Source organism: Phyllostomus discolor, chromosome 1 (assembly GCF_004126475.2).
Source record: "Phyllostomus discolor isolate MPI-MPIP mPhyDis1 chromosome 1, mPhyDis1.pri.v3, whole genome shotgun sequence".
In the NCBI taxonomy this organism is placed as follows: Eukaryota; Metazoa; Chordata; class Mammalia; order Chiroptera; family Phyllostomidae; genus Phyllostomus; species Phyllostomus discolor.
This window is the reverse complement of record NC_040903.2, coordinates 83,354-110,945: the sequence shown is the minus strand read 5'-3', so window position 1 is coordinate 110,945 and position 27,592 is coordinate 83,354. Positions and strand designations below refer to the sequence as shown.

Below are 27,592 nucleotides of genomic sequence, written 5' to 3'. Positions count from 1 at the left end.
GGCAGAATGGGGTCTGGGGAGGGCGGGACCCACATGGGGCTGAGCCTCTTCCTACCTCCCCCGGCCACACCCCCATCGCCGTTGGAGCCGTTGGACGAGAAAGCTTCCCTGCCAGCCAGCTGCTTGCCCACCTGGGACCCGCAGCTCTGCACAGCCCCCGGTGACAGTCACAGGCCCGGAGGCGCTGGCTCCCCCGCCTGCAGGCGGGGCCTGGGAGCTCAGCACTCGGGGACAGGGTGCCCCCACAGGCCTTTCCTCACCAGCCGGTGCTGCCAGGGAGTGGCCGACTGACCGAAAACGGCCCACGTGGAGAGACGGTGTCGCGTCTGCGGGGACCAGTCTTACCCTCCTCAGGAGCTCTCCACCCACAAGCGTCCTGGTCAGGGCAGACGCGACCGCGCAGAGCAGGGCCGAGGCGAGTGCCAGCACCGTGGCCACGGCCGGCCACGCGAGGCTGCAGAAGTAGCAGGAGCTCTCGGCTGAGGTGCAGACGATGACGTGCACGGCCCCGAGCAGCAGCAGCGTCAGGTAGAAGAGCAGACAGGACACGGGCGACGACAGGGGCACGTCCAGCTCGGCCGTGGCGCCCAGCGCCTGGGGGACGCTGAGCAGCAGCAGGGCAAGGACCTGGGGCAGGACAGCAGGGCACGTCCACGACTGTGGGGCTTGCGGGCGCCACCCGGATGGGCGCCTGCCACCGTGTGCTGGGGACACAGGGGAACACGCAGGAAACCCCTACGCCGTTACACGCTCTGTGCACTGGAACGCCCTGGCTCGGTCACCACGTGCGTCCCACGGATGGGCCACGCGAGCACGCACCTCCAGCACCACGACGGCCCCCACCAGCATGGAGTAGACGTCGTAGTGGGCGCCCTGTGCGCTCAGGGCCAGGCTCAGGGTCCTCAGGGCATCCGAGTACTGCCTGCGGACCTTGCTCCCGAGGCTGAGGAGGACGTCGGCATGGCTGTCCTCCAGGTACAGGCGAACCCAGTTGGCGTGCAGCCTTTCTGACTTCTGGAACTGCTCAAACCCAGGCTCTGGGGGAAGAGGAGGGTCACACAGACACACCCGCTCAGGAGGGTTGGGGTCAAACCGCCAGAGCCGGCAGAGCAGCGCCAGGACTGCGCCAGGCGCGGGGGCGCGGCCTGACTCACCCCTCTCGTAGGAAGGCACGTTCTCCTGCAGCAGCCTGCAGAGCTGCACTGCGTTCAGATGCAGGAGTCGCAGCTGCTCCCGCATCGCTCTCTCCGCCACGACAGGGAGCAGGAGGCAGCCCACGCTGTGTTTCGGAATCGGCAGACCAAGCCCTATCGCGAGCGTTGCGGCCACGTCTGTCTGTTGGACGTGCTGTGGCCGCCTGACGTCACCTGCAGAAGAAGCCGTGTGGGTGACAGGTTCTGGGACACACAGGATGGCAGCGGTTCTCCGGTCTGACCTCTGCAACGAACATCGATCCCAGCGCCCGTCTCTGTGAACCCCCCGTGGGTTCGCATGGAACGCACTGGCCGTCTGATGCCCGTCACCTGACTGAACGCCCACCGGGAGGGGTGCGCTGCCTTCCCTAGGCCCGCATGCGATGCCTGGGGGGCTCCAGCACACACACACACACACGCACACGCACACGCACTGCTGAGTGAGCTCTGTAGCGTGGCGTGGCACAGGGCGAGCAGGCGGCCCAGCAGATGGTCACCTGATGGAGGGCCCCTTCAGCGAAGTCAACAAACCCTTGAAAAGGGCGAGGGCTGGTCTCTGGCGGCCCTGGCCTTGGGACTCAGAGTGGTCCACACCGCCCCACGGAGCAGCTACCAACTTCCCGACGGCTCCTGAGCAGGGGTGGGGGGACCACTACGAGGAGAGTGTGTCCCGGAGCCAGCCCTGCCTGCTGCCGGCCTGAAGTGCTTCCAGTACCAGCAGCGGCTGGCTGTCCCCACCCTCCTGACTCCTGCAAGGAGGTGGGTGTGACCCAGGACACTGGGCTCCAGCCCCAGCTCTGCACCCTCCAGTGCAGGGCCTCAGACAAGAAGGTCCATGCAGCCCTGGCTGGTGTGGCTCAGTGGACTGAGTGCTGCGAACCAAAGGGTCACCGGTTCGATTCCCAGCCAGGACACAGGCCTGAGTTGGGGGCCAGGTCCCCAGTAGGGGGGATGCGAGAGGCAACCACACATTGATGTTTCTCTCTCTCTATTCCTCCCTCCTTTCCTGTTTCTGTAAACATAAATTCTTAAAAAAAAAAAAAAAAAAAAAAGCAGCCCCACACAGCCAGCGTCCTGCCTGTGAAGTGGCCCCCCAGCCCCCGTACCCCAGGAGCTCCTGCGCAGGCTGGCAGGGGCTGGGGGGCCACCAGGAGAGCCCACTGGGGAGGCGGGCCTGGCGGGAGTCTCACAGACACTGCAGTGTGAGTGTGTAGATGGTCAGCCTTGTCTGTGGTATTTTTCAGTCATATAGAATTTTTCTTTTTTAACTGGATCAAATTTACTCTCTCTTCTAGACTGACCCTCCTCTGACAGCCCCTGGGTAGACTTGGAAAGAGGTTTTCTCTCCGATGTCACTGATTTTCCCCTGTAGCGTTCTCTTACGTTAAGGGCATTGGCCTGAAACAAACCGAACCCCAAAGAAAAAGCCCCCCTGGGGACTGGCCAAGGGCGCTGGGCCAGCTGTTGTTCCAAGGCCCCGAAGTGCAAGGCCACCGCCGGCCCCGGTCACGCAAGGACCCTGCGTGCGGGACTACAGGCGTGGTTCCGCTGTCAGTCGCCCCACAGAGAAGTGTGTCTGGCAGCCACGGCCCAGAGCAGGGAAGTGGCCCAGGCTGTGCTGGAGAACACACGGTGCCGTGCGAGAACACATCTACATGGAAACACGTTCACCAACGCGTACGTGAAGCCAAAGCGTGGGAATAAGCGCCCGCCGCCTTACGATCGGACGGGTGACAAAGGTCATGCAACGAGAGAGGGGCGCGAGACCGGGCGCACGCAGCGCTGTGTGGGCCCTGGAGCCAGCGTCCAGCCACGCGAGGCCGTGTGCTCCGAGGAGTTAAATCCAATAGAGGCAAAGAGACGGCCGGGCGGGGGTGGGCACCCCGGGCTGGTGGGAGGCGGTGAGTGGCCACCGACGAGGTAATGCGGTGCCGGAGCGGTGCCGAGGGTGCTGCCCATCTCCCCATGCACTGGCAGGGAGTGGCCCTGGCTCCCGCGGTGAGCACGAGCAGGCTCCACGAGACGGCCGTCCCTGGAGCAAACACTGGCACTGCGGTCAGGCGCCGATGAGGTCAGGCGCCCAGCAGCCCCCGGGGCCCTCCTGGCCGTGGGGACGAGGCCAGGCCTCCGAGCGAGAGGGGCTGCGAGAGGCAGGTTTCAGGCAGACGACAGCCCCAGGCCCTGATAGCACAGACCCACCAGCTCAGCTGCCTCTTCTCCTCCCACACAGGCCGGTCCACTGCAGGAGCTCAGTGACCCGCACTGGACGAACGCACGGCTGGGAGAGAAGGCGGGTGTGGGCCTGGGGCTCTCACTCCCCCCGTGGCCACACGGACCCTGCTGTGCCCGGGGTGCGCCGGGGGACGGCGGGGTGGAGAGGCCGGTGCTCTGGCGGGTGCTGTGCCCCTCACGGGGAGGCAGGCTCCCGCAGTGCTGGGCGCTGCTGAGGATCCAGGAGGAGAAGCCGCAGGGTCTAAGGAAACAACAGCGAGCTGTCAGCGAGCAGGCCCCGGGGCGGGGGCGGGGGCCGGAGGGCTGGCGTGTGCGTGGGCGCAGAGCAGGGTGTGACGGCGATGACAGACGGGCCCTCAGTGAATCCTGCTGGGACTGGTCTTGTGACTCTTGCTGACGTGGCTATTCGGTCGACTTGCAGTTCCAGCAATGGATGCTGCTCACAGAGCTGAAGTGCCTGCGTCCCTTCCGGTTCACGCACGTGGCTCGCGTGGCTCTGAGCCGCCAGGTCCTGGGCCCCGGCACGCACGTGGCGCCGTTCCCACCAGGGGTGTCTGTGTGGTATGAGTCAGAGCAGGAAACCTCCCCTTCCAGCCCCAACCGCCCCATCAGTTTTCATCCTCCCGTTACGCAGGATGTTTGAAACTTAGCTTCCAAATACGGTTTTAAAGTTAAAATCGAATTACATCAGGCAGAAATAAAACACAGTTCCAACATGTCAGTCGTCCCGAACGTCTCACCGGGTTTCCTTTCGAAAGCAGAGCTGATCAGGAGCAGAGCGGTGTTCACTTCCTCCACAGAAGAGGCCCCGTGGCCGCCGCGCTCAGCCATGCCGTGGTCGCCACAGAGGACCAGCAAACTGGGCGGAGACGTCTCTCTCTCCTAGAAAGCAACGGAAGACAGTTCAACTGTGTTCGTACTGAGAACACGTCATCTTGTTCAGACATCACCTTTAGATTTTAGCTTTAGGAACAGCTGCTTTTTCTAAATTAGTTACTTTTCCTTTCTACCTACGAGCTTATAGTCAGATCAAAGGGTTGCTGTCACATATCACACATGAAACACACACAGTCACACGAGGGTCACACAGCACAGCAGGCAGGGACGAGGGCCTCTCAGGGCCCGGGGTCCGGACTTCTTTGCCCCTCCCGAGCCGAGCACTCGTGCACATCCCTCTGCGTGCCTCGGGGTCCTCCTCTGTCCCACATGGCCGCCTCCCTGCCCCAGCAGCGGCTCCAGCCAACAGCCTCTGCCCACAGGCCCCGCCTCGCCCTGGCTCTTGGCCTGGGGAAGGCCTGTCCGCCCTCCTTCCCTTCCAGCCTCCGCTCACACCCCGCGTGTCTGCTCTGACCACAGTGCTGACAACCCCATCCCCACCCCCTGGCCGGGCTCTCCCGTGGCACCTTCCAGAACACCTCTGCACTCGTTTGCCCCGTGGCTGCGGCGTACGTTCCACAGAGACCCAGACGGGCAGGGGCGCAGGAGGCGTTTGAGAAACACGAGCCGGATAAACGGTGACGGCGGAGATGGAGCCAGTGCCGGTGAGCCCCGCGGGGCGGCCACCGTCACGTTCCCACTTCAGTTCTTCCGGGGTACGTGGGCACTAGGATGCCCCACGACGCACCGCAGCGCGGCTCACCTGCGAGAGCAGCGAGGTGTGGATCCTCATCAGGATGCTGTCCATCTCGCCGAGCTTGCGCCCGATCAGCGGGCTGTGGGGCCCGGAGACGTGGCCGATGTGGTCCAGCCCCAGGTAGTGAAGGACCAGCACGTCCCAGTCCCCTCTCTTCAGGACCGCGTCCAGGTGCCTGGTGACGTTGTCGTCCACCTGAAGGGGGGAAGCGCACATGACGAGCCCCGAGGCACCCTCCCTCCCTCCGCGCTCCCCCAGACACACCATGGGGCTGCCACGAACGGCCGGGTGCGCTTTAGGTGACGGGACTTGTGGCAGTTTGAAGAGCCCGAGAAAAAAATAAAAACTTCCGTGAGAATTAAACAGACATCAGCAGGAGACTCGGGTCTCACTGACACCGCCGTCCGGTCTCTGGGTCCCAGACAGGACACGCTGCGCAGGTCACGTGAAGGAGCAAGGTGTGTTCCGAGAGACTCTGTGCACCGCTGCACCGGCCTGAGCGAATGGCCAGGTCACCGCGAGGTGACGGAGGGTGTCGGGCAGAGGAGTGAAGATGGGAGAGGAGCCAGAGCCCAAGCAACCCCAGGGAAGTGGGGGGCCCATATAGGCCCCCCGTCAGAAAGCTGTTCTGGGAGGAAGACACGTGGCAATCCACGGCAAGCCATCGGCCGTCCCCAAAAGAGGCATCGGTCCCCTCGGCCTGGACCCCTCTCCTTCCCACAGAAAAGCTTACAACAATGAGAGGGTGTCTGCGTGATCGGACCCAGGACGGGGAGACCCGGTCACAGTTGGTCTGTGCTGTGGCGCTCGCAGCCAAGGGCATCGACGTGAGCAGGCCTGCAGGTGCCTCACCAGGCCCAGCAAAGGGACAGGTGTGACTGTGTGAGACTGTCCACCCCCATGCCAAGTTCAGACACGTGGGTGTCACTGCCCTGTGGGTCGCCCTGTGCACCCAGGCTCCACTTTCCAACCAGGGCTGTAAGCCCAGCCTCAGGCGGATGCCCCTCAGGACCAGGCCGGCCCTCGGCCCTCTCCACGTCACACGCCACCCCACTCGCAGAAGAACTGGGGGTCCCGGGCAGCCCCAGGGCAGTCCTCAGGCTGTGCCTTGGACAGGTGCGGGCACCTGCTATCCTCCTCAGAAGTCCACACTCACCTGTAAGACCCAGCTCAAATGTTTCCTTGCCGGGAAGCCCCTCCGGATCCTGCATACGCGTCCACAGGTGTTCAGCTGTTCTAGGCTGTGGGCTCCCGAGAACTGTCCTCACCCTGGCATCGGGGTCTCTGCCCCCGGTTGTGACCGCGTGTGTGCACGGACCGCGCCGGCACTGTCTCCATGCCACTCCCAGCACTGCGACGCAGCACAGCCACACGCTCCCGCTCTATCTACAGTGACTCACATTCTTACTGTAGAGACTGACCTCTGTGTAATCTGACACAAAAAACGAGGTGGTTCCATCATACTCCACAAAATGCCGTGGGAATAACTTCACCCACGTCTCATCCCCATAAAAGATGATCCTCCTCCCCGAGGCCCAGGCCTGCGTGATCACATTGTCTTCCAGCAGCGCGGGGGAGTTGAGGTTCCTGACGACATCGATGAAGCCGGGGAGGCTCCCCGTCATCAGGGCCTGCAGGGGGGGACACACCTGGTTAGACTCCGGGGTCCAGAGCACAGAGGGGAAGAGCTGCCACAGACCCCAGTGCAGACAAAAGATGCAGGCACAGAACGGGGCTGCGCGCCCCAGAGGCCGGGTCGGCATCAGAACGGGGGAAGCCACCTGCGGGTTCTGGGCAAACCAGAAAGCTCCGTCGTGAGCACCTGACCACAGCTCAGCTAAGGAGAGGCTGCGGGAGGAGGCCATGGGTAGCTGGATGACTGTGGTGGCCAGAGGACAAGCTCTGGATTCTAAGAACCAAAGCAAGTGGCAAAGTGTGGGACCTGCTGAGAAACACAAACCTCTTTGTGTTTCTAACCCACCATCAGCATCAAATCTGGAAGCTCCACGTACTGACAGAAAGACCAGAGGCTCTAACGTCCGCTCCCAGTGAAGAGGCAGCTCCTCACACACGCAGGGGAACAGTGGTCTTGGAATGAAAACTCACAGGGGTTCTCAGAGTAAACTGGCCCATCGATGTAGGTGCCCCCCAACCCCCGCCCAGTCTGATGCAGCACCATAGCTTCCGGGAGGAGAGGGTGGGCGTGACACCCCTCACACCTCGATACTCGAGGCGTAAGGCAGCGGCCTCCCTCATTCAGCACGGAGTCTGAGAGGCCACGGGATGGGCCACGGTCTCCATGCTCTGTACTTTCCAACGACCCACAATGCTAGCGTCCAGGGACCTGTGCAACGAAAACATGCAGGGACCTGGATCATGCCAAAGATGTTAAAATTCTGCCAAGACTTAATAGCAAGTGTAAAGGTGAATAAACTGAATGCCTGGAAGGCAAGTTAGAAGCTCAATAAATCTCCACCAAGAGCAATGATAAAAAATGGATTAAATGGTCAAAAACAACTCTTTTTGGACTTGGAAAACTCACAAGGACAGACAATCAACAACCGGCCAAGGGCTTCCTCGAGACAAAGCGCTGAAGCTCCGTGAGCACGCGGGGCACCTGCGGTGTTTCCCACGGTCCACCCACCCCAGCCCCGAGCAGGACCAGGTGGGGGCCTCATTGGGAGGTAGCCCTGTGGAACAGCACCACTCCAGGGGCGAGAAGTCAACAGGAAGCCAATTCACAGCTGCCCAAGGCTCCACACTGGTGGTGGTAAGAGATCAGCCCCAAACTGAACAGGGCATCTGGGGAGCGAGACAGGTATAAGCCCCCACACGTCCCCAGATCCGTAAGGGTGCGTGTCCACTCAGGAGATGCTAGGGAGGGCCCAGTTACCAGTTCCTTCTGGCCGAACAGGGTCCCTGTTCAGAGAGAGGGTGAGAGTGCGGGCAGACGTAGAAATGCCCAGGCTGGGAGCGTGTGGCCCGTCCCACACGTGACCCACCAGACGGTGAAGCCTCATGGCGTAGGGTATTTGCACACAATCTCTGACCAATCGCTGACCTATGCTGACCTGGGGGCCCTTAGAGAGACTAGCCTGAAAATAAAAACAAGGCTTAGGAAGTGGCCCAGCAAGGACACCAGCAACTGCACACCTGGGGAGACGCTCTCTAGACGCAGTCCAGGTGAGCAACACCCACAAACCAAATGACAAGGAGAACAGCCACCACCCCTGAGTGGGGATCACAAGTGGAGGTGGGGGACACGGATGTGCACATGTTGAATCTCCCCTTAGCGCACACACACAGGTGCATGTGCCAGACGGCACAAAAACTCTCTCTGAATACACTTTTTTCTTAAAAAGTGACCTTTTCTCTTACCCCCAAATTCTGCTCACTAAAGAGAACCAGTTAATTTTGGTGAGTCCCTTTTCATACCTTCTTCTGTATGTATACAATCACAAATACACAAAGATACATTTATACACCAAAATGGTGACAAACTACATAAATAATTCTGCAACAACTTGCTTTTGCTTACCAATTAACAACAGATCAGCTGCTATATGTGTATTTAATCCTGGAACGTACAATACATTTAACATGTGTAACCAAGACCATTTTAATGGACGTTTACTTTGAAAGCCTTCCCCCAGAAGGGCCCTCTGAGCTGGGACCTGAAGGCAGAAGGGCTGCCAGGGGGAGAGGGCTGCACAGGAGAGCACCCAGCACACGGGGAAGCGGAGCCGTGTGTGATCGCCAAGGAGGGAGGGCAGCTCGGATGGAGGTCAAGAGGGGAACGGGGTGGGAGCACAGCCCCGAGCCAGGGTGCGGAGGCCACGGGGAGCCACCCTGGACCAAGCAAGGGCAGCAGCTGAGCCCAGTGATGTCCACAATGGTAAGGCACCTGTTCACATCTCGTGAAGAGGAGGTTATCATCAATCTTGAAATATTTACAAGGTGACAAAATCTGGTCTCATGGATGGTTCTCCTTTGCCCTGCTATGATCACTTGTAAAGTTAAGACTCTTTTCCCATGTTCACTGGCCATTTTGATTTCTCCCTGGTTGATTTCTTCATGTCCTTTGTCCAGCTGCCACGGGACTGCTCTGTCTGACTGGATGCTCTGTATGTGTCATGGGCTTAGCGTCTTGTTTTTTATGTCAACTATAAATAACTTTTCCAGTTTATTGTTTGTCAGCTGACTGTTTATAATGTCCCGTTTTCATGTAGTCAAATCTGTCCATCATTCTTCTGGGGCCGTTACAAGGCGCTCCCTTCCTTCTCACACTAACTTGGGTTCCCACCGGCATTTTAAGGAAGGCGGGGGCAGTGCGGCACTCCCTTCACCCAAGGGCGCACGCAGGTAGTCACTGAGTTGCAGCTGGGGGTCACGAAGTGTGAGAGCTCAAGTCTGTCATCTCCATGGGGATTTCCTGTGGTGGCTGTGGCCTTGGGAACAGTAGCTTCTTGCCGTGGAGAGTGAGGAGGACTCTGCAGAGATAACTGGAAAAGGAAATGTTTTGGACCCCTATTCTGCTGTGCGCCACAGTGTGATCAACAGAGACTCTGGAACCAGAGTCTTATGCTGCAGTTCCCGATTCCAGTCGTGTGGTTTTGGCACTTCAAACCCGTTTCCTCATCTAGAAAACTGTCCCTATTTGTTCAATAAATAGTTCTCGAACCAATCAATAAAGCTTTAGTCTTTTCTTTACCTGTGGCTCTTGGGTAAAGCACTGTGCACTTCAAAGCCACACTAGCTAGGCTGAACACTCAAAGGTGTTTTCCAGAGCAGGGACAGTGAGACCTGCTTGAGCCCACTCATGCTGAAATGGGCACCGTGCATGCTTCCTGGCTGGACAAGGCTGAATTTCCCTCCTCACCTACAAAGTCCGGAGACCAAACTAGATAACCCTGAAGGCATTCCAGGGTTGTCACTGGCCTAATGTCAATGAAAGAAAAGAGCAGGTTAGCAAAGAGGATGGCACCTCTGAGAGCCCGCTGGCCTGGATGACTGGGCACTAAATCCTTCGTGCTTCCCGGCAAGCATGGGCTCTGGCTGCCTGCAAAGGGGTGCACGTCCTGGGTCTCAGTTCCAGCTGGTCTGTCCGGCTTTGTCAGCACTCTCCTGCCCCAGCCAGGTGGACCACACAGTTAAAACCTGGACAAGTAAGACTACAGAGAGCCCTTCTATATCTCTTAAAGAGCCAAACCATAATTTATAAAACATTTAGTCAAACTGTTTACCTTGATTCGAGGCATAGTCACTGTAGGTGGCTTTGCTTCAGCCACGAAACTGTGAGATGCTCCTTTTTCCACGAGGTAAGTGGTGTACGGCATGAATTTCACCCCCTTTGACCCAAACACAAAATCGTCCCTCAAGCCATCTATCAGCATAATGACAACTTTACTGAAAAGAGGAGGTGGACGGTTGGTCCAATTGGAAGTGGCTCCTAGAAAAAAGGAAATTGAATTTTAAACTTCATTTAGCATTCAGTCACCTATAATCCAGTTTCTGCCTACTTCTCTGGCACATATCTTGTCACATCTGTATGTACCAATCCCAGAAAAAAGTGCACAGTGCGGGCACGGTGGCATTCCGAGTAAGCTCAGAGAGCCCCGGTATTAAGCAATCAGTTGCCCTTGGCATGGTGGGGAGTATAGGACAGGGGAGTCTCTTCTTGAGGGCCTGGGGCATCTAGGAAGCTTGACCTAGAATCGCAGCCCTTCACTAAGTGGAAAGCAAAGCTTTTGCAAACTGTGTGAACTTGGTCAGGGTCCCCTGTTGTCCAAAACGGGAGCGCCTCTACCTGGCAGGTATCGCTGTAGGTGAGAACCAGGAAGGGGTCCATGCGGGGCGGTCTTCCCTGCTGGCTGGTTAAAAGGTCTTGGAGAAACATTAAAAAATGAAAAAGGAGAAAAAGAAAAAGAAAGCAGGAATCTTTATCTATTGTGACTTACTGAGCAAAAAAAAGTTGCCGGGAAGAGAGTGGCTCAGAGTTGGCTCAGAATAGGGGTGCGGGCGTCCAGGCATGACAGCCGGAGTGACGCGGGGGTCCGGCCGCGGGGAGCTGACTTTTCGGGGACCAAGAAGGAGGGTCGAAGTGAGGCTAACAGTCGAGGTTGCCAAGTTGCAGGGGAAAAGAGGGCTTAGCGGTAAGCAAAGGGGTCCTGGGCTGGGGACCAGGATGGAAGAGGAGCCCGGGAAGAGCCCGAGAGTAGGGACCCAGGGAGTGGGACGCCGGGAAGGGGTCCGTACCCGCCGAGGGCTCGGGCGCGGGGGTCTCCGCGTGGTGCTCCGGCCCGGAAAACGAGCGCACAGGGGCCGGGAAGAATCCGCGAAGGAAGAGCGCGACCCCGAGCACCTCGATCACTACGCAGCCTGCGGCGAAGGTCCCGGAGCCCAGCCTCATCGCGCACTCGCGCCGGGCGGGGACCCAGGTCCCGGAGCCCAGGCACAGCAGCCCAGCGGCAGCCGCTTCGGGCTGTAGGGAGCAGCCCCCGAGCCAAAGACGGGTGCCGGCCGCCCAGCGGTCACGCACCAGCGCGCCGGAAGTACGCAAAAGGGGCGGGCACTTTCGGGCACCGAGCGGCCAGTCTTCTGAGGCCTTAACGTACTTCCGGCGCGCGGCCCCAGCCCCACATTGGCTCCGCCCATCCTCGAATCTCCGGAAGCAAGGTTCCGCTCAGAATTCCCTAGACTGTAAAAGCGAAAGGACTTTTCCCCCATTTTCTTAGTCTTCTACTGACTTCCAGTCCACTTAAAACCTGGTAATGTTTCTTCAAAACGAAATCCCTGTTGACGTGCAAATGGCTTCAGAGTCTTGGGACAGGCCGTAGTGGCCGACACCTAGGCACCGTCAGCGATCGCTGATGCACCCCGCTCGGAGAAGCTGCCCTTCATTCCCGTGAACTCGCCCTGCCGCCACCGCTGAGTCTGCGAGTCCCGCAGGGGCTCTCCCGCTTCAGGATTTGGGCATTTATTTCACGGCAGAAAAGTCTGGATCAGGGTGTTTCTGAGCTGGTCGTAAAAGCTGCGTGTGATCACGTCCGGTGGAAAGACGCGTGCGCACAGCTCTAGGCGGCCCCAGACCTTTCTCGGGTCTCCTACCGACATCCCACAGAGACTGCCCCTCGGCGGCCCGCTGGTCCACTCGGCCGTCGCTGCAGGCAGCACCGCGGGCCTCCACACGGCTTCTGCGAGTCTCAGGGTTTCCTGGTCACGAGGGGGCGTGTTCTGAACACAGCTTCCCTATAAACCTCGGGTCTTCAGGGGGATTAAGGTTAAACGAGGTCCTAAGCGTGGATCCCTAACCCAGATGTCAAGAGGGATCCTCGGATGTGTGCTCTCCCACGAAGGTATTCCCCGTCTCTCCGTCTCTCTCTCCCTCTCTCTCTCTCTCTCTCTCTCTCTCTCTCTCTCTCTCTCTCTCTCTCTCTCAGCTGGAACACGAGGCAGAGGCCATGTGAGCGCTGTCATACGGCAGCTGCCTACAAGCTAAGACAGAGCTTCAGCGGGAACTCCGCCTCCTCAGCTCCTCGGAGCTCCTAGCCTCTCGAACACCAGCTGTAGGCCAGCCAGTCCGTGGTAAGTCGTCACAGCTGCTCGAGCTGGCGCCGCAGACAGCTGAAAACTGGTGCTCACGTGAGTGCACGTAAGAGCCTGTTCGCAGCAATCACAAGGCAGAAACAGCCCCAACGCCCACCAACAGCAGGAGAATAAACAGGTTGTTGTGTATATATACAATGGATCATTATTCAGTCATAAAAAGGAATGAAGTACAGGATACATAGATATATCTAGAAAACATTATGCTAAGTGAAAGACAGACACAAAAGGTGACAGACATATTGTATTATTCCATTTGTATGCGATGTCCAGAAGAGAGAACCCCACAGTCAGAATGCAGACTCGTATCTGCCAGGGGCTAAAGGGAGGAACTGCTCAATGAACAAAGGGTTTTCCTTTCAACTGATGGAAATGGTTTAGGACTAGAGGTAATAGACTTGCTCAACATTGTAACTGTGTATATGGCACCGTATTGGGTACTTTACAATGGTTAATTTTGTTACATAAATTCCACTTTAAAAGAGTTCAGGGGTGGCATTCCTTGTGTGGGTCAGGGTGAGGGCGGGATGACCTTTAAGAAGCAGGTGAATCTGAGCAGCGTCAGGGTGGTGGCCATGGCCACCCTCATAGCTGCCTTGGTCCCCTGTCCAGCCTGCTGAGAGAACTGCCCTGGGAGGTGTGTGAACAGAACTGCCTTCTCAGGCCCTGCCTCTAGGGATCCTGATGTGAGTCGGTTCTGTGAAACCAACACAGATGGCGAATGGTAAGGCGCTCTTCATGGTAGACCCTGGGGGGAGGGAGTGGTCTCTCACTCTGCCTCAAGACCTGGGGTGGACCTCTTCCCTGTGTCAAGGGTGCTTGCTGGGGCTGGCCCTCCCAGCCTGAAGTACAAGAGGGGCCCACGATGGAAGGGTCGGTGTCAGGCTGGAGGACAGGAGAGGCCTCCTTCTGGGACTCAGGAGGGGTCTGGGCTCTGGGGGTGACCAGGCTGCTCATCCCCGTCGAGGCTTCAGGGGGAAGGCAGAACCCCAGCTCTCTCTGGGGCTATCGGGAGCAGGTCCCATGCAGCAGGCTGGGGCACCCCTGGCCTCAGAAGAGGGTCCAAGAGAAGCCCCTGGAGACACATCAGAAGCAGGAGTAGGTCACTCCCTGAAGGAAGGGGGGTGAGCACAAAGCACCGAAGACCAGTGCAGAACTGACCTGGGACGGCTGGGACCCCTCCCAGCTCTTCCAGGCCCAGATGCTGGGAACGCAAGCCTCCAAGCCTGGCTGCTGGCACAACACTGCCCCTACTGCCTCGCCCTGTCACCCTCTTTGGTTTTGTCCCCTTACACGGACTAGTTAAAATTTTGGAAGATATCAAGGGCTTTTGTATTTAAGGGACAGTAGGGCCTGAGAACGGAGCCCGGGAGTTCAGGGGCAGGCCCTAAAGGACACAGGCTGACACGAACCTTCTCCCCTGTCCCGGCTCTTCCCGCGGCCGAGTTGTGTCCTGTTGGGACACTGTTCCCTGGCCGCGGGCGCCCGGTGCAAGGCTGTGTCCTGGACAGAAAGTGAAGGCTGGGAGGGAGAGTCCTCAGCCCCAGCATCTGCCCCCGGCGAGAGCACCAGGTGGTGGTCATGGGAGGCCTTGGGAGCCCCCTCAGCACTGCTGGGCCCCTGTCCCCCCAGCAGCCCTCAGGCCAGACTTGCCCTGAGCCTCTGCCCGCCTCCCCGCTGGACTCGTACCATGATGCAGGCGTGGGCCTTGTGGTAGTAGGAGGCGTGCATGCTCTGGAACCGCTCCTGGCCTGCTGTGTCCCAAAAGTCTGCAACGGGAACACAGCTCTGACCGCCTGACGGGAGCTGGAGGGCAGAGACGCTGCGCATCTCCACGCAGGTCTCTGTGCAGAGGCTCGGGGACCCCACAGCGTGCAGGTGTGTGTTGTCAGGACCCGGGCCGCCCCCGTGTGCCCCGTGGGCCTGTGCACTGCTGTGTGCATGTGGGCAGGTGAGAGGAGACCCGGGCCAGGGGGACAGAGAATGCAGCCCGGAAGCCCAAGAGGGAGAAGGCAGGCGCCCCCCTGCTCCATCCCACAAGATGCAGGGCCCTCCAAGGCCAAAACCAGGTCGACATCCCCGTTGGGTGACCACAGACGGTGGCCACAGCCGGGTGGGATTCGAGGCCTGGCCAGGGGCAGGCCTGTCGCGTTACTGACAGTCGGAACCCTTTGGGGAAGAGGATACTGGGACCACACTGCTCTTTCTGCACACCAGCTAGCTCGGAACCCCAGGCCGGAGTGCAGGAACGAGCCCCGTGCCGCCTGCCCCCAGGCCTCCAGGCCCTTGGCGTCCTCTCTCCCACCCCCGTGCCCCCCCGAGCATCACAGGAGCCGGCCTTGTCGCTCACCCACAAGCACCATCCTGCCGTCCACTGTGGCCGTGTGCTTGTACAGGGTCAGGGCGTAGGTGGACAGCTGCTGGGGCCGACTGCCGCCAGGTCAAGGAGTGAGGATGCACAAGGGAGGAAAGGGGGTATGGAACGGGCCCTCTCTCTCCTTTTCTTTTCAGCATCGTTTAGATTTTAAACTGAAAGGATGTTGGGTCAGGGGGTCAGCCTCAGGTGTTCCTGGCACCAGCTCCCTGGAAGGCGAGGGGCAGGCACAGCTGGCCGCGTGCCCGGCCACCTAGGTCTGGGGGACCCTGCAGCAGAATGTCACAGACTGGCTATTGTGAACGCCATCCCGTGCTTGGAAACGGCGACTGGAGAGGGACAGTGCTCTGGGAAGAAAGCCCGCACAGGCCAGCAGTGCACCAGCTGGGACCCGTCGTTCGCCTGGGTGTGAGCCCCGCGGGAACACTGGGACAGCCCTTCGAGATGCTGCCAGATGCTGGGTGGGGGACCCTGTGAAGCCGGGACATGGTGGGGAGACCTGATGGGAGGTGCGGCAGGACACACTCCGACTGCCCTGGACTCGCCATGCCCGATTCTCACAGCACACAGCTCACTGCTGCGAGCGTGAGCACCAGCGTGCGGGGCTGCGGTCCACGCTGTCCACCTCTGCACGCTGTGGGCACCACGTCCACCCCTGCTTTGCACGTGGGACTCCGAGGCCGGGGGCTGTGCCCTCGGCCTGAAAGCTGATCCCCAGCATTGTGCGGGTCTTCCTGGGCCGGGGTCAGGTGTCACCTGAGCACCATGACCTTAACCAGCACCAAGCTCACTGTCACCGTGTGCTCCATCACGGCCCTGCAGGCGACACCCGCTGAAACAGCAGTCTTTCCCTTACTGACTCTCTCTCAGGTAGAGGGGATGCTCATGAAACCAGGATTTGAATGTTCCGTGTATCATTGCATCCCAGGGTCTAGGTCCAAAACGTGTAGACTCTAACCACCATCCAAACACCACAGCAAAACCGGCAGCCACGCCTCTGTCCCCATGAGTAACGGCTGAGTGACAGGCCTAGACTTCCTCGCTTCGGAGACTGTGACGAGGCTCCCAACCACAGCCCCAAGCCGGTGGGTGTCCAACAAGGCCAAGCAGGGAACAGACTCCTGCCCGCTACAGCGTCCGCTGAGACCACAGCAGTCAGGGGTGGTGGGCGTGTATGGTGCGGCCTCTCGGTGAAATAATATGATGTTATGATATGATAATATGCCCCCGCTGAGTGAGCAACAGCACCGCAGAGTCTCCAGTCCAGTCTCCACCTGGGGGCTCCACCCCTGTGCACGTGGCCACCGGCATCAGAATGTCCAAGTTCCAGCGGAAAACCATTCATCACGCCAAGAACCAGGAAACCCTCCAACAGGATGCAGTGTCCTGGCTGGTGTGGCTCAGTGGACTGAGTGCTGGCATGTGAACTGAAAGGTTGCTGGTTCAATTCCCAATCAGGGCACGGGCCTGGGTTGCAGGCTAGGTCTCCAGCTAGGGGCATGCAAGAGGCAACCGATCGATGTTTCTCTTGCACATCAATGTTTGTCTCCTCTTCCTCCCTCCCTTCCCCTCTCTCTAAAAATAAATAAAATAAAATAAATGCAAAATGACAACCCGCAGGTGCCACCACTGTGAGGAGGGTCCAGATGTTACTCATCTGGCAAGGCCGCTGAAGCAGCTTCATGAAAACGCACCACTGGGCAAGGGCAGATGTGCTGGAGGGAGATGGAAATACACGACGCTTCTTCAATGGACTATTTTTTTTGCACAGGAATAGAAGACATAAGTAAGGACCCAATGAGAGGAAGAATCAACGTCGTTAAAATGTCCATATTGCCCTGAGCAACCCATAGATTCAACGCAATTCCAATGAAAATACCAACAGCAGTTTTCACAGAACTAGGACAAATAATCCTGCAATTTATATGGAACCACAAAACACCCAAATAGCCACAGCAATCTTGAGAAAGAACGAAGTTGGAAGTGTCACACTACCTAATACCAAACTGTACCAAGGCTATTGTAATCAAAACAGCCTGGTATCGGCATAAAAACAGACATGCAGACCAATGGGACAGAAGAGAGAGCCCAGCAATAAACCCTCGCCTGTGTGGCCAATTAACCTATGACAAAGGAGGCAAGAACATACAATGGGGTAAAGACAGTTTCTTCAACAAAGGTGTTGGGAAAGCTGGACAGATACACACACAAAAACGAAAGCAGGCCACTTTCCTACTCCATATACAAAACCAACTAAAAATGGATTAAAAACTTATATATAAAACTTAAAACCACAAAACTCCAATAAGAAAACATAGGCAATAAACAGTCTGACATTGTTCTTCCTAATTTTTTGTTTTGGATGTCTCCTTGGGCACGGGCAACAAAAGAAAAAATAAGCAAACGGGCCCACATCAGACTAAACCAGAGCTGCACTGGGTGCTGGGGGCGTGAGTTCGTGAAGACGGCCTGACACCAGCAAAGCGTTAAGCAGGGGTGTCCAACCCGCGGCCCGCATGCAGCCCAGGATGACTGTGAATGCGGCCCAACACAAAATCATAAATTTACTTGAAACATTATGAAATTTTTTTTGTGATTACATGTCACAATGTGTGAAATGTGTGGTCCAAGACAAAGCTTCTTCTCCCAGTGCTGCCCAGAGACGCCCAGAGGTTGGACACCCTGCCTTAGAGAATCATTCACCGCTACTTGAGTCCAAGGACATGTTAGTGAAAGGCGAAGGCGGAATCCTACATGGTTCTGGAGCCCCTGGGAGGTCAGACCACACGAGACACCTGCCGGGGGCAGGTCCGCCCTCATCCTTTGACAGCAGAAATGGCCACGGGCCCCCGCTGAGTGAGCAACAGCACCGCAGAGCCTCCGGTCCAGCCTCCACCTGGGGGCTCCACCCCTGTGCACGTGGCCACCGGCACCAGTTAGGAGACTAACCCAACCTTCACACGGAGTGTGGTCAGTCTTCCTTTTTGCCGGCTTTCCTCAGTCTCAGTGAGGCCCTCTAGGAAAAGGCATTTTGGCAACCTGAACTCAGTCTGTCACTGGTTGTGCTGGTCACACCGGTCACACATTCCTCTAGGCTCTCCCACGGCTTCCACCTTCGGTCTCTCAGTTCACGACCACTTACAGGTCTCGGTTCCCTGCCCCAGACAGCTGCGCCAGGGCCCACTCTGGTGCCGTCTGGGCCCTTGCTCTCTCATCACTTGCCCAGGGCACACCTGGGCTTCCGCTGGGACTGTGCTCACCAATCCCACAAAAGCTGGGCTCCTCTGCCCCCGGAGGGCTTTCCCAATGGCTCAGACCCACTGTGGGCCTGGTCCTCCTTCCCCAGTCTCCCAGCGTACTTGGACTTGCCACAGTGCTGTCCCCCGGAAGATGACCTTCATGCTGTCCTCTGCATCATGTTTCTCCTGGTCCACTTCACAGGGTTTGGCTGTGTCCCCCGCCATCTGCTCTTGGGTCAGCTCCAGGGAGGGGGCTTTCGTCTGTATGGACAGGGCAGAGAAGAGCGGATGAGAGGGCCCCAATGACACACTCACATCCTTCTCTAGTCACTGCTGCTGAGCTGCCACCTGCTGAAGCATGGGCGGAAATCTTCTTCCCAGCAAGACCCTCTCAGGCTGTCGTCTCCTTCCTCCAGCTGCACTCAGTGTCACCGTGCCCACTGACCCCGGAAGAGGCAGGACAAGCCTCACAACGCAACGCTTCTCACTTGTAAAGTGGGAACACACAACAGCGGCCGTGTCGTTTGACTGGTGTGAGACACTGCCTGGCAAAGACACAGAGCTCTGGAAGCCTGAGCTGTCCCCGCTGAATGACAATGACAGTCCCCCACCCCTGGCCAAAGAGCCTACCGGGTCCTCAGAATCCTGCCGCCTGCCCCGCACCCCGACAGGGGCACTCACACACCCATACCTGCGGTTTCTCAGCCTCTACTAGTTTCAAGTGCCATTGGAATGCTGAAGCCAAAGTGGTCCTCCACCACGATCGCTTCTCTGGGGCCGGGCTCGAATGCACAACTGTCCACCAGGGCTGCGCTGGGCCTGCGCCGAAGGTGCACACCACGCGTGAAACACAGATCTGGGAGTCCTGCGCGCCCCGCACCTCCCCTGCTCTCGGACACCTGGGCAACAGCTTGTCTCCTCAGCGGGCCTCAGAGGAGGGAGGCGGGACCGAGGTGAGGGCGCTGGACCTCAGGTGAGGGGGCACAAGGCTGGTGACTTCTAAAGTTTGCAGTTCTCTGATGAGGTGAATTCGAGCTAATCTCTCTACCTGTCAACGTTTGTTGTCACCAAGAATTGAGAGTGCCACGACCTAGCCAGAATCAGCAGGGGGCCCAGTGCTCCCCGGGCCCAGCCCATGGTGCACCTCTGGCCCAGGTGCGAGGAGCAGGTGGGTGCCAGGCCAGCCGTCCTCCCTGGGCCGAGGCTCCAGCCGGGAGCAGGGCAGAGCTGCCCCACCGCAGTTGAGCACCCAGGGGGGCAGACAGGTGCAAATCAAATCCTGCACTAGTAACGGTTCAAACAGTATTTGAAGAGATAATAATGAGATTTCCACCCAAAAGACATGCAAACTCTACGATCCTGAGCAGAAAATGGACAGCACTTTTACACAAGCCATAATAGAGTGTTCAACTCCAAAACAAATGAGAAGATGTTAAAAACAGCGAAAGATAAAGATAACGATTAAACAAGCCAAAGGAACACGGGCAGCTGCCTCGCTGGTGCGAACAGCGGAAGACGGACACCAGGGGGCGCTGTCTCTGAGGCGCTGAGACCCTGTGAATAGGACTCCGCGGGGCGGCGCCTGGAGCCTGGGGTGCGGAGGCTCTGCTAGGACAGCCGCCTGTAGTTCTGGGCGCAGCTGGTCCGTGTGGCTGTGACAAGTCGGACAAAGGCAGGTGAGAGCTGGGGTCAAGTTCTGCAGTGACAGCTAAGTTGGGGTGACTGCCAGGGTTGGTTCAGGACTGGGTTTAGGGTTGGGGCTGTGAGTTAGCAGTTACACGAAGACACGACGCGTGGGGCTGGGCTTCAAGGCTAGAGGTTGAATGTACAGGTTATAGGTTCCGATTTCGAGGTCAGAGTCCGGTATTTGAGGTGGGGTCATGGAACAGGTGAATGTGAAGGCTGTGGGTTAGGTTTAGGGTTACGTTTTAATTTAGGGTTACGGAGTCTGGCTAGGGGTGAGGGTGGGGGTGAGAGGTAGGGGTTTGGGTTCAGGGGTTAGGGTAAGGATCAAGGCAAGGGTCAAAATCTAGTTCAAGGGCCAGGGTCTGGGTTATGGTCAGAACCAGAGGTTTAGAGTCAGGATCAGGTCTTAAGGGTTAGGGGTTAGAGTTAGGGGTTTTAGGCTGTGTGAGGAAAGGTGAGGAGAAGTGAGGACAGATGCATGAGGAGGGGGAGAAGCCTGCCACGGCAGCCACTGAGGGGCTGATGTGGATGGTGGGGTCTGAGCAGTGCACCCGAACCCGGTGACCACATGCTGAGATGTGAGTGTCTCTGCGAGGCCCCTGCCTTGTGCCGGTGCCACCACGTTTGGCATCAGTGGGTGTGGTTGCTCCCAGAAGAACTTCAGTCCCAGTAATGTCTCGTACACAAGACCCACAGCATCAGCACAAAGTGCCCTTGCTCTGTCACTCGGTCCCACTGTCCCGAGGTGCCACACAGGTCCCAAACACGAGTGCTCAGGAGGGTGCACCCTGGTTGGGCACTTCCACAGAGGCCCACGTAGGCCCCAGTGAGGACGGCAGGGTGGCCTCAGTGTCACCACCCAGCCCCAGGCCCACCTCATCTTCCACACCTGCCCCTGGGGTAGGAAATACTGTGTTTTACTCTGACCCAGCTTTCCTGGAACGGTCCCTGAGACTGATCCCCATCCTCACCCCTTGATGGATTTAAAGGGCACAGATGGCTCTGGCCCAGGCCCGGGCCCAACTACTGTCTCCTCCTGTGTAGACTGGGCCTTGCGTTCCTGCAGGGACGGCTGGCCTGATGCTGCGACTGCCCAGGGCCACCCACACAGAGGATCCCCTGCATTCGCAATGTGCAACCACCTATTTGCAGAACCTTCTTTTCACCCCACAGGGAGCCCCTACCTCTCAGCTGTCACTGCCCTTTCCCTTCCCCTGAGCCCCAGGCAACAGCTAATGCACTTTGCATCTGTGTGGATCTGACCCTTCTGGTCATTTTATGTAAATGGAATTGCACACCGTGTGTCCCTCTGTGACTGGCTTCTCTCGCTGAGCATCGTGTCTTCGTCTTCAGGGCCCATCCTCCTTGTAGCCTGTGTCAGAGCTGCACTCCTTGTTATGGCGGAGCAATGTTCAGTATGTGGCTGCACCCCCTCCTGCTTGTCTGTCATCCGTCAACCAACACTAGAGTTGAGCTCACCTTCGGGTTTGAACTCACCTTCACATTTGAAGTTACCATGCAGCTGTGAACATGAGTGTGCAGATCTCTGTTCAAGTCCCTGTTCTCAGTTTTGTGGGGTGTGCACCCAGAAGTGCAAGTGCATGGTAACTTCATAGTTAATTTCTGGTGAACCACCATGTTTTCTGCAGCAGCTGCACCACTTTGCATTTGTGACTTCCTTTTTATGACGGAATAGTATGGTATTCTATGGAGAGGCTATGTTTTGTTTATCCATGCCTTTGAGGGTGGACATTGGGGTGGTGTCCACCTTTCTGCTATGTGAATAATGCATTGCAAACATTCATGAACAGATTTTGTGTGGGAAACCTGTTTTAAATTTTGGGAAGTAGATAACTAGGAATGGGATTGAGTTAAAAGGTAACTATTTTTAACTTTTTAAAGACATGTTAAACTGTTTACATTCCTACAGCATAAAAGTGTTTTAATCTCTTGTACATACTAGTCAAAACTTATCTTCAATTTCTTAATTATATTCATCCTATTGTATGTGGAAACAGATATCTCATTGTGGCTTTAATTTTCATTTTAATAATGATGATTATTTTTTCATTTATTTTAATTGTTGTTCAAGTACAGTTTTCTTTTACTCCCATCCCAGCGCACACCCCCAGTGCTCCCCACCTCCTTCCCATTTCCACCCCCCCTTAGTTTTTGCCCATGAGTTATTTAAACTTGTTCCCGTATAACAATGATTATTTCCTTGGCTGGTGTGGCGCTGGCCTGCAAACCAAACCAAAGTATGGTGGGTTCGATTCCCAGTCAAGGCACATGCCTAGGTTGCAGGCCAGGTGCCCAGAGGGGGTACGTAAGAGGCAACCACACATTGATGTTTATCTCCCTCCCTTCCCCTCTCTCTAAAAATAAATAAAATCTTTAAGAAAAAAAAAAAAAAAAAAAAAAAAAAGAGAGAGAGAGAGAGAGAAGGAAATAATAGTGGATATTTATTATTGAGATCCACATAGTTTATGTAGACACTCTTTTTCACAAGCCTGGCACTGGGAGGACAGAAAGATCATTGTTCCTGGTCATGGGGGTGGGTGTCCCCCTTTGGTGAACCCACCCCAGCAGGAACAGGGTGGGTCATGCTTAGGTCTCCCTCATGCAGGAGAGGGGATATGATGAGGTCCTCACTAATTGTTTGCCATCTCTCTGTATTGAACTCAGCTCTGGTTCTAAGAAAAGTGTGACCCCTGGGAGCTGTTAGCACCCTTCCCTGTGCTTATGCAGATGTATACCCTGTTCTCACCCTGAGTCTTGCTGGACTCCCACCCATTGGGTCCATGGGAATTTTGTGCTCTTGGGTCATTGTGGACAGTATCTGGGAAGGATGGCCAGGAATGACCAACATTGTGCATGTCCATTATCCCATCAGGCTTTACTTTATAAACAAAAGTTTAAAGATACAATAAGTATGAATTTCGGGATGGTGTCAGTGATGTATGAAGCCTTGTGGGGCCCAGGTACAAGAAAAGTGCATTACAGCTCTTGTGTTGTGGGCTTCATGAATGCCATATGCAGACTGGGTGCACCTGTCACAGGAGAAACTCAGTTCTTTTTGCCAATGCAGTAAAGGATTACAGATCAGCAAGTACATTAGTGTGAAAACAGGGTTTGTTAGTGATACGTTCTCATGGAAGAGGACAGGTCTTGCTGAGATGGGAGTGAAAAGCAAGAAGTTGGGTGGCAAGAGCACCAGGTCCTTTGCCCTGAGGACTTATATAGTTGCTGGGATGGGGGCAAAGAACTTACATATTGACTGACAGGTAAGAGTGGTGCCAGCCTCCATGGAAGACATGACTACCCAAATATAGATATGTGTGGGGGTTACTAGCCCAAATACTTATCTTGATTCAGACCCCACTTGGCCATCTTGTAAAATAGCTATGTGACAGGAGACAGTTAAAATTGAGGCTGTTACCCAAAGTTATCTATGGGCTCTTTCTGTAAGCACTAGGGACCCTCTCATAAATCAGAGTGGCCAGAGACAAGCAAGTAGTCAAATTTGTCTTCTGGGTCCTTTCCTCGAGTGCTGTGGACCCCTCCCATCTTCTAGGCCTTGGGATGAATACACTTTCAAAGCCTTTCTTTGCCAGATACTGGAAATGATACCTGGAATTTCAATGTGTTAGCATAGTGTTTGTTGTGATATTGGAACATCTGGCAATGGAATTGGACCAGGCTTAGGACTGCTAAGTTAGTGGGTGACACATGTCTTCCTCATCCTCCCTGCCTTGGCTTACCATCTGCCCTACCTAACAAGCAGTGCAGGCAGGTGCTGTTCCCAGTGTCAGTTCTCAGCAAGGGGTGGGTGAGGGTCTTGTTTCACAGGTCACTCTCAGTACCACCTACCTGTGTTGAGGAGGCTCTGAGGGAGTGCAGGGTCAGTGGGAGGGTGGTGACCTGGAGGGAAGCGATTCCCCACCTCAGGCCTCCTTCTCAGGGAAGCTGAGTCTATGTGGGGAAAACAGAGGGATCTGCTCAAAATCTGAGTTTGGCTACAGACCCCTACCCTGTCCTTATCTTCCTTTGTCCAGCACTAAAGACCCAGAAGACATGGGCATTGATGGCTGTTCAGCAGGACTTGTGATCTCAGCGATCCTCTGTGCCAGATTCTGTCTGTGCTGACTCAACTTCGAATGTCACACAGAAAGGCTGGAGTTCCTATTTCCATTGTACAGACTAGGAAGCAGGCAGAGAGAAGTTGAGAATCTTGCCTTACGTCACACAGCTGGAGAAGACAGAACTGAGATTCACACCCACTATGGACTGATGTGGAATTGTATGCTGTGCACCAGGAAATGCTGACCCTGAAGGGGCAGCAAGGAGAGTGAGGAAGATGAGGTGCCCAGACTGAGCCAGGCTCACATCTGTGCACAAGCATACATCCCTACCTGCCGTTCACCTCTGAGACTCTGGAGGTTGGAAACCAAAAGAGCCAAGGAAAGCCAAGGGAGGAGGGGTAGGGAGCTGATTAGGAGAAAAGCCCCCCTTCCCAGCAATGCGGACCCTGGCTTGTGGGGTCCAAGACATTGTGGATGAGATACAAGAGGAATTCACACGAATTACTAAGTCGTGTGGAGGAAAAGGGATGGTACAGCCACTCTCTCAAGGGGAGAGCACCTCAGAGTACCCCAACCCTTTCCTTGAGAAGCTTTTATTGTTTTTCTGGGCACATTGCACGATGGTCCCCATTTACTATGCAGAGGTTCACTTTAGGTGGTTACCTTTTGCAGAAAACAAAGAAGAGGATGCCGGTAATCACCTCACAGAAGGATATTTGCAAATGCAAAGGGAAAAGTGGTTGAACTGGTTACACTCATCCTTGGAAGGTTTAGCATAGATTTTAGGAAGTTACTTTAAAGATATGCAGTAAATGTTTGCTGCCTCAATTCAGGGTGAGGGAGTTTTAGCAAAAAGCAAGTCTCAAAGCAGTCTAGGTACAATGCAGGTCTGATTCCCTATGGGAGAAGCTACCCATGGGCATGAACCCTGTCCTGTCTGGGCCCACGCCAAGCAGAATGGTCTCCTACATCCCAAGAGTCCAGGGAATTCCCTTTCCCGATGAGCCTATCTCAAATCCCTCTCTGGGCAGTAGCCAAAGTAGACTGACTCCAGGTTTACACATTTGTAAGGGTTGAATTTCCGTGACTGAGTATGAGTTCTTTGTGGCTCTTCATGAACCCTCTGCTTTCTGTGATGGGGAGAATGAGGGATGTGTATGGAGACAAAACATTTTAAAATAGGTCAAAGAACCATGAAGAAGATTGGTGCTGACATCCCATATCACTATGGAACTGTTTGTCCGTCTCATCTCATCTCATTATGAAACTGGAGGGCTTGTTTAACCAGTCATTTCTGTACAAATTACAATCTTGGGGAGAATAAAGGGCTGTAGACATCCTATGGCTATATTGATATGTGACTTAATGCTAATGATTCACTCACTTCACCTGCAAACACAGGGCTTCTCCCCAGAGTGTGTCCTCTGGTGTGTGATGAGATGTGGACATATCATTGAAGCCTTGCCAGCACCCTCCATCCTGGATTGTTACAATTCTTGACATTCCTGCTTTCACAAATAACTTGCCTATGCCCTCTGGACTCTCTTTCTGGCCTCTTCGGAGCTCTTCCTCCACCATTCTCTCATGCCCACTAGAGCTCCTCATTCGTTCTTTGGAAGGTTGGAAAAAAGGTCTTGAGATTCTCCCCTGACTGATCCTTCTAAGCAAAGGTTTGGACCTTTCTTTGACCTCTTGACCTTCAGCTTTATCATTCCAGCTGTGTGTACGAGTATGTTGCTGCTGCTGATTCTGATCCACTGGACAGGGTTCCTCTGCTTGGAGGTGTTTTCTTGCAGATGCTCCCGGGAGAATCTGGGAGGGATGATTGAGTTTCACATGTTGGCCAAGGAAGTTCTGACTGGAGAAGGCCAGAGAGCAGGAGGGACATGGGTGGATCTCTGGCTTTGGTTCTGCTGAAAGAGAAAGGTTTGGTCAGGGCAGATGTTGACGAGAATGCCTGGGCCCCATGATTAGTCTCCTGGTAAGACCTGCCCTATGAATCCTTCTTACTGTGGTGACAATGCAACCTCTGTCTCCCACAAAGTGTCCACTCGCAGTCTATCTTCCTTCTTATGTTCATGTAGTGCATCTTCTTCAGAAATCCAGAAACCCATATCAAGGGTCTTTTCTAATACTGCCCAGACTAGGGACTTTCGAGTAGCAGGAGAGGCCATTTCACTCTGAACTGCAGTGACCTTTCCCCTGTATAGGTGTCCTCTAAGTCATGTTAAAGAGGAAAACCGCAGGCTCCAACTAGGAATTGCTTCTCTTTCAGTTTTTCAAATTAATAAATTAAAATGTCTTTCCCACCCTTGTTCATGTGGCTTAGTGGACTGAGTGCCTGTCTGGAAAGCAAAGAATCGCAGGTTAGAGTCCCAGTCAGGGCACGTGCCTGGGGTGTGCGTCAGGTCCCCAGTAGGGGGCGCGTGAGAGGCAACCACACATTGATGTTTCCCTCTCTTCCTCTTCCCCTCTAAAAACAAATACGTAAAATCTTTTTTAAAAAGTCATTTCTCAAGCCTCACACCAAATCTTTACACTTAATTTAATTCAGTGTTAGTCCATATCAAATACACTAAGTCCTGTTTCAAAATATTTCTCCAAGCACACGTCTTACATGCCTGACTCTTGCTCCTCTCTGGCCAGTCCACCATGCCACTTGGAGATGAAGTGATCTCTGAAGGGAATTCCCCACTGGGGTTTATTTTCTAAAAATTAACAAAGCATAACCAGAACAGAGAATACATCACTCAATAGCTGATGACTGCACAGTAGCACTCAGGAAAGTCCCAGGTGTCCCAACTCGGATCATTGACACTGCACTTCAGGGCTGCTAAACATCCATTTGATCTCCATTCTTACCCTCAATGCTGAGATGAAACCTGAGTGACCCTCAGCCAATTCAACGCTGCACCTCTTCTCTTCCCTGCGCTAGCGGCTCCCTCTGCCTGCAGGTATTCTTGTAAATGTTATCTCCTGAGGGAGTCCTTCCTGGACCACCTGCCACAGTGCCCCCCCCCCCCCCCCCCACTGATCCCTAGGCACTTTTCCTGGATTAGTTTTCTCCAAAGCACTAACCGCTGTGTGGTGTTAACGCACATGCAAACACATGTGCCTGGGTTCCCCTCCTTTATTGGTCAGCTCCTCAAGAGCAGTGATTCTCTCCTCATGTTTATCTGTATTTCCAGGTCCCAGGATGCTGTGCGCCACAGAGTAGGATCTCACCTAACAACTCACTGAAATGATGAATGACTGTGCCTTGCCTGAATGGTGTGGTTTGGTGGCTTGGGTGTTGTCTCACAAACTGAAAGGTTGTAAGTTTGAGTCCCACTCAGGGAACATGCCAGGGTTGTAGGCCAGTTCGGGGCGTGCCATAGACAACCAATTAATGTTTTCCTTGCACATTGATTTTTCTTTCTACATCCTTTCCACTCTCTGTAAAAATAAATAAAATTTTGTTTAAAAAGATTTGATTTGTGTATTTATTCATTTTCAGAAAAGGGGGAAGGGAGGGAAGGAGAAGCAGAGAAACATCACTGTGTGGTTGC

The 27,592-nt window shown here is 55.4% G+C and overlaps 2 protein-coding genes and 1 long non-coding RNA gene across 10 annotated transcripts in view; all 3 read right to left on the bottom strand.

The window, feature by feature from the left end:
• Positions 1-11,704, bottom strand: part of PIGG (phosphatidylinositol glycan anchor biosynthesis class G) — a 35,561-nt gene extending 23,857 nt beyond the window's left edge. The window contains exons 1-8 of one of the 2 annotated variants that reach the window (XM_036017687.1): positions 11,314-11,704; positions 10,302-10,507; positions 6,480-6,689; positions 5,065-5,253; positions 4,166-4,307; positions 1,155-1,367; positions 820-1,037; positions 346-627 (exon numbers count right to left, since the gene is read on the bottom strand). In XM_036017687.1, coding sequence (XP_035873580.1) covers positions 346-627; positions 820-1,037; positions 1,155-1,367; positions 4,166-4,307; positions 5,065-5,253; positions 6,480-6,689; positions 10,302-10,507; positions 11,314-11,467 — 1,614 coding nt within the window. In that variant the 5' untranslated portion in view covers positions 11,468-11,704. The remainder of the gene's footprint in view (positions 1-345; positions 628-819; positions 1,038-1,154; positions 1,368-4,165; positions 4,308-5,064; positions 5,254-6,479; positions 6,690-10,301; positions 10,508-11,313) is intronic. The other variant, XM_028503778.2, reaches the window with a different exon arrangement.
• A 1,737-nt stretch (positions 11,705-13,441) lies between these two features.
• LOC118498824 lies at positions 13,442-16,239 on the bottom strand. Its single transcript, XR_004901296.1, has 2 exons — positions 15,014-16,239; positions 13,442-14,432 (listed from the first exon to the last, which is right to left on the bottom strand). It is a non-coding gene; the product is annotated as an uncharacterized LOC118498824 (long non-coding RNA).
• Positions 16,240-22,520: 6,281 nt separating this feature from the next.
• Positions 22,521-27,592, bottom strand: part of LOC114489918 (histone-lysine N-methyltransferase PRDM9-like) — a 46,259-nt gene continuing 41,187 nt past the window's right edge. For 5 of the 7 annotated variants that reach the window (XM_036017730.1, XM_036017723.1, XM_036017735.1 and 2 more), the window contains 2 exons: positions 25,014-25,957; positions 22,521-24,471 (listed from right to left, as the gene is read on the bottom strand). In XM_036017730.1, coding sequence (XP_035873623.1) covers positions 25,425-25,957 — 533 coding nt within the window. In that variant the 3' untranslated portion in view covers positions 22,521-24,471; positions 25,014-25,424. The remainder of the gene's footprint in view (positions 24,472-25,013; positions 25,958-27,592) is intronic. The other 2 variants (XM_036017720.1, XM_036017709.1) reach the window with 2 other exon arrangements.